At 32.9% G+C, this 5,595-nt stretch overlaps 1 protein-coding gene across 2 annotated transcripts; it reads right to left on the bottom strand.

Annotated features, from left to right (window-relative positions):
- Positions 1-914: 914 nt before the first annotated feature.
- On the bottom strand, positions 915-2,552 carry gnly (granulysin). 2 transcript variants are annotated; one of them, XM_080011981.1, is made up of 5 exons: positions 2,514-2,552; positions 2,353-2,438; positions 1,576-1,659; positions 1,308-1,462; positions 915-1,001 (listed from the first exon to the last, which is right to left on the bottom strand). In XM_080011981.1, exons 1-5 carry the CDS (start codon positions 2,548-2,550, stop codon positions 968-970), a joined length of 396 nt encoding a protein of 131 aa, XP_079868107.1. In that variant the 5' UTR covers positions 2,551-2,552; the 3' UTR covers positions 915-967. The 2 variants fall into 2 exon arrangements, with proteins under 2 accessions (XP_079868107.1, XP_079868106.1); XM_080011980.1 differs by lacking the exon at positions 915-1,001 and having other exon boundaries at positions 1,151-1,462.
- Between the last annotated feature and the right edge of the window lie 3,043 nt (positions 2,553-5,595).

Genomic DNA, 5,595 nt, shown 5'->3' with positions numbered 1-5,595 from the left:
AGAGTTTGAACCCCTGAAATGGCCCCACCCCTCTGGCCCTTTACATTATTTGGAGGTTATTTTCAGCTTTCAGTTTGTGGGCCCTCACAACCACAAAGGACGGAATTGGAAAAACAGTCAAACAAGTGTTGCTCTGGAGGCTGTAGATAGAGCGCGTGTATTCAAATATTTTTGTTTATTATTTATGTTTCTATTTTTCTCCTGTGATTTCTTCAATGTATTTTGCATTGTGTGTGTGTGTGTGTGTGTGTGTGTGTGTGTGTGTGTGTGTGTGTGTGTGTGTGTGTGTGTGTGTGTGTGTGTGTGTGTGTGTGTGTGTGTGTGTGTGTGTGTGTGTGTGTGTGTGTGCCTTTTTTTTTTTTTGTATTAAACTAAATGTCAAGCAACAGTGTCCCTGCTGTGATGATGATAATTTGATTTCTCATGGGGTCAAGTTAGTGACGTTAACACACTGTTCTCCGTGTTCTGCCTGGCCGTTTCCACTTTCCGTTGACTACTCTGGTGTCCTTTCATGCCTTAAATAGACATAAATAACGTTTACATTAGGATTCTGAAATGCACAAAGGTGTGAGTTGTCACTACCACAGGTGCATCCAACCAAAGAATCCAAATGCGTTCGTGTTCTTTGAGTCTGGCCGTTTATTTAACACCGTAAATATAGATACGGTGGTTGAAATTTGGAATTAATTCATTATTAATTACAACAGCATGGAAACTGTTCCATCATGAGATAAGCATCTTCCCAATAAGTGTGCTCCCAAATGTGGCCTGTTTAGATATGTTGAGACCATCCATCCACCACACATAGAATACAAAGGTGACGTGCAGGTAATGAAGGAATTGAATGATGCCGGTTCTGCACTCATACACGAAAAAAAAAAAAAAGAAACTCATAGCGTTTTGAGAAATTATTGCAGTTTAATAATTATTCTCTTGCGAAATTCCCAAGATCGTCCTCCGCTCCCAATTACGGACAACAAAGGTCCTGAAGCCCATTTTCCCTAAGAGATGCACAATAACAAGCAAAAAAAGAGAAAGGGGGGGGAACAAGAAGTTGTTAGGACATGTCACCATCAAATCCAATTATAACTTCAATTTTCATCAAAACTAATTCAATACGTCTGTCGCAGAGACGTGCAAATCGGTAAATGTTTCTGGTTTGATGTCAATCACCAGGATACGGATCTCAGAGATGCAGCATGCTTTTGATATAGAATAAGAAAACTCCAAAAAACAAGGATTATTTACGGTCCAATAAATCATTCAAGGTGATTGTAGAAGAAGAATGCATATAGAACCACACTGACTTGCAGGCCTTGATGTTGATGCAGACGGTCTTCACGTTGTCCGTGGTGGAAAGCTCTTCGATCAACTCCCCAAAGTTCCTCTTCACAAAGGCACGGCACTCGTCTTTCAAGAAGCCGATTTTATCGCAGACGGTCGATACTTTTGTTGTTATCGCCTGAAATCGTACAAGGAAAAAAAAACATGAACGGGTTTGTTCTCTTCTCCGCTCTCATTCAAACCCCAGGAATCCCCCAGAAGGCGGCCCTGCTTTGACCTGCTTCTCCCTACCTCCGCTGTGGCGTTGGGTCCCACAGATTTCTTCACCTTCTTCAGGGCCCACTTGCACACCCAGCACAGCCCTGGAAGTTTTCCCTGGATGTGGAAGGTTGAAGCATAATCCAATCTAATTTAAGCTGCCATGACAAGTTAATAATGTGCTCATTTAACCCACCGACAATTAATTATGATGATAATAATAATAATAATAATAATAATAATAATAATCAGAATCAGCAAATAATAATATTCATTTATTAATAATATATTATATATATTATTATCAATATTAATTAATAATAATAATTGTGGAAATATTCTCAGATAGTTTGCCAAAAGAGGTGGTGGTTCTAAATCTGAAATTACTGGTATGAAAAAAGCCCCAAAAAAAGAAAGAACAATAATATTAATCCAAGGCTATACATATTTAATTCTGTGTTTAACGTTGTACGTTAATATTAACATTGCTGGTACAGACATACAGTACATACACTGATATTCTAAAATAAAGCATTTAAAATATTCCATCACTTAGCCTCACTGTTTTAATTTGTTATTTATTAACATTTTGATTTCTCCCGAAACCTCAAGCAAAATCGGATTTGCTTTCCTGATTATAGGGATAATATGTTATATAATCAAAATTAAATCTACAGTAAAATAACTTGCCTTGTGAAAAAAAAAGTTGAACAAATAAATGAATTAAATAAATCAAACAAATGAACGAAATAATAATCCAATGCTATAAATATATTTAACAATTTTTTAACATTTTATTGTCCATTTTACCATTCCTTCATCCTGGAAAGCTTCCAGCTCCATCTGGCCGGACTCCTCATCACCACACGCAAGATGCTTCCCATGCACCGTCCACACTGAAGGGAGAAAAGGACATTTTAAAGAGTAGATGAATCAAATTAAACATGAAAATATCGTATCAAATAGTCTACCAGAGAGCAGAAGGCAGGCGAGGACGAGGGCATTCATCTTCATCGTGGCAGCAGGGGAAGGTGTGGACTCTGAGAAGAAGCAAGTGGGCTTATATCTGTTAGAAGTGACATCACAGGTCAACCCCCGGCACACATTTCCAAAAAAACACACCGCCCCGACCTTTTCCTTCTAAGGTAAGACAAAAATGAATGATTAGTTAATGAATTAATTGTCATTAATTGTAGTTTGCAATTAATTAATTAATTAACAGTGGACCATAATGTATGTTATAGAAAATGTCTATAATAAAGGACGCATTAGGTCATGGTCCCAAAATATGACCATATGATCATAATATACTATTATTACATAATATTACATTCATTATAATTATGTTCATATTTTGGGACTATGGCCAGACAACATGATACACTGTACATTTGATATGACATTATATTGTGAATGTGATAATATTATATTCATATATAATATTCATTTGTCATATCAGATATGGATATATAATTCATATCTGCTGTTAAATACTAATATATGTATAATGTATGTATAACGTATCTAATATCTGCTTCCCTCCAACTGCAGTGTCGGGGTATTTCAGGGGATTTAAAACATGGATTTGCTTGAAGTCCACCATTAATTTAGTGTGGCCAGTGGTCAAAGTGGACCGGTACTCACCGACACGCAGTGCCGGCACTTCCACATTTTACTCTTTGGCGAGCGCCGGCACTCGTCACCAGATGCTGGTTCTCTGTTTAGCCCTCTGAAGTGGACACCTGTCTTGGATCAGGGTGGCTGTACGCCGGTTGCCCGTTAGAGTAATCCACGAACAACAGGTGAGACCCCCCATCCCCACACGCACACACACACGCACACACACACACACACACACACACACACACACACACACACACACACACACACACATACATACACACACAGGAGAGGAGCCCCTGTCATGACATGTTTTCCATCCGCTCCGGGCTTGTTCCACCTTGCCCAATCTCTGCAATAAACACCTGTGTCGGACGGCCCTAAAAACACCACCCGGGTGGTGTGTGGCAGGCGGAACTGGTAACCATCTCTACCCGCATTTCACCCACGGCTGATGTTTATCGGTGTGATCCAGTGTCCTTCACATAGAAATATAGATGGAAGGATAATAGATGGATGGACAATAGATGGACAATAGATGGACGCTCAATTGATGGATGGATAATAGAGGGAAGGGCAATCGATGTACGGACAATGAATGGATAATAATAGATGGACGGTTAAATTAACGTTAAGGAACGTTTTAAAGACTAAAGACAAATGATGAACTCTTATTAAATACTAAATGAAACACAGAACTAACTAACTAACTAACTAACTAACTAACTAACTAACTAACTAACTAACTCATGAACTAACTAACTATTTAACTAACTTACTCACTCATTGAAACAAGGAGTGAGATGTAAGGACAAACACTGTGGTTTAGCTGTGTAGAAAACAGGAAATGCTTTACCAGCTCTAAACCACACTTGTCTAGGTAGAGTTAATATACAGAAGGGATGTTTATATACAGATAATATGTTTATATACAGATAATATGTTTATATACAGATAAGATGTTAATATACAGATAAGATGTTAATATACAGATAATATGTTAATATACAGATAATATGTTATTATACAGATAATATGTTAATATACAGATAATATGTTAATATACAGATATGATGTTATTATACAGATAATATGTTATTATACAGATAATATGTTAATATACAGATAAGATGTTAATATACAGATAATATGTTATGATACAGATAATATGTTAATATACAGATATGATGTTAATATACAGATAATATGTTAATATACAGATAAGATGTTATTATACAGATAATATGTTAATATACAGATATGATGTTAATATACAGATAATATGTTAATATACAGATAATATGTTATTATACAGATAATATGTTAATATACAGATAATATGTTAATATACAGATAATATGTTATTATACAGATAATATGTTATTATACAGATAATATGTTAATATACAGATAATATGTTATTATACAGATAATATGTTAATATACAGATATGATGTTAATATAAAGATAATATGTTATTATACAGATAATATGTTAATATACAGATAAGATGTTAATATACAGATAATATGTTATTATACAGATAATATGTTATTATACAGATAATATGTTGATATACAGATATGATGTTAATATACAGATAATATGTTATTATACAGATAATATGTTAATATACAGATAATATGTTATTATACAGATAATATGTTTATATACAGATATGATGTTAATATACAGATAATATGTTAATATACAGATAATATGTTATTATACAGATATGTTAATATACAGATATGATGTTAATATACAGATAATATGTTATTATACAGATAATATGTTAATATACAGATATGATGTTAATATACAGATAATATGTTATGATACAGATAATATGTTAATATACAGATAATATGTTATTATACAGATAATATGTTATTATACAGATAATATGTTAATATACAGATATGATGTTAATATACAGATAATATGTTAATATACAGATAATATGTTATTATACAGATAATATGTTATTATACAGAGAATATGTTAATATACAGATAATATGTTAATATACAGATAATATGTTATTATACAGATAATATGTTAATATACAGATATGATGTTAATATACAGATAATATGTTAATATACAGATAATATGTTATTATACAGATAATATGTTAATATACAGATAAGATGGTAATATACAGATAAGATGGTAATATACAGATAATATGTTGTGATACAGATAATATGTTAATATAAAGATAATATGTCATTATACAGATAATATGTTGATATACAGATATGATGTTAATATACAGATAATATATTAATATACAGATAATATGTTATTATACAGATAATATGTTATTATACAGATAATATGTTAATATACAGATAATATGTTATTATACAGATAATATGTTAATATACAGATAATATGTTAATATACAGATATGATGTTAATATACAG

Source organism: Zeus faber, assembly GCF_960531495.2.
Source record: "Zeus faber genome assembly, chromosome: 13".
Classification (NCBI taxonomy): domain Eukaryota; kingdom Metazoa; phylum Chordata; class Actinopteri; order Zeiformes; family Zeidae; genus Zeus; species Zeus faber.
Note: the sequence above shows the minus strand (reverse complement) of the source record. Positions and strands in the feature narration are given on the sequence as shown.

Bases quoted from the DNA above. Each gene is read 5' to 3' on its own strand.
- gnly (XM_080011980.1), bottom strand. From the start codon at position 2,550: ATGAATGCCCTCGTCCTCGCCTGCCTTCTGCTCTCTG. The intron at 2,439-2,513 runs GTAGACTATTTG...TTCTCCCTTCAG, and splicing joins CGCCTGCCTTCTGCTCTCTG to TGTGGACGGTGCATGGGAAG. The intron at 1,463-1,575 runs GTAGGGAGAAGC...GTACGATTTCAG, and splicing joins GACCCAACGCCACAGCGGAG to GCGATAACAACAAAAGTATC.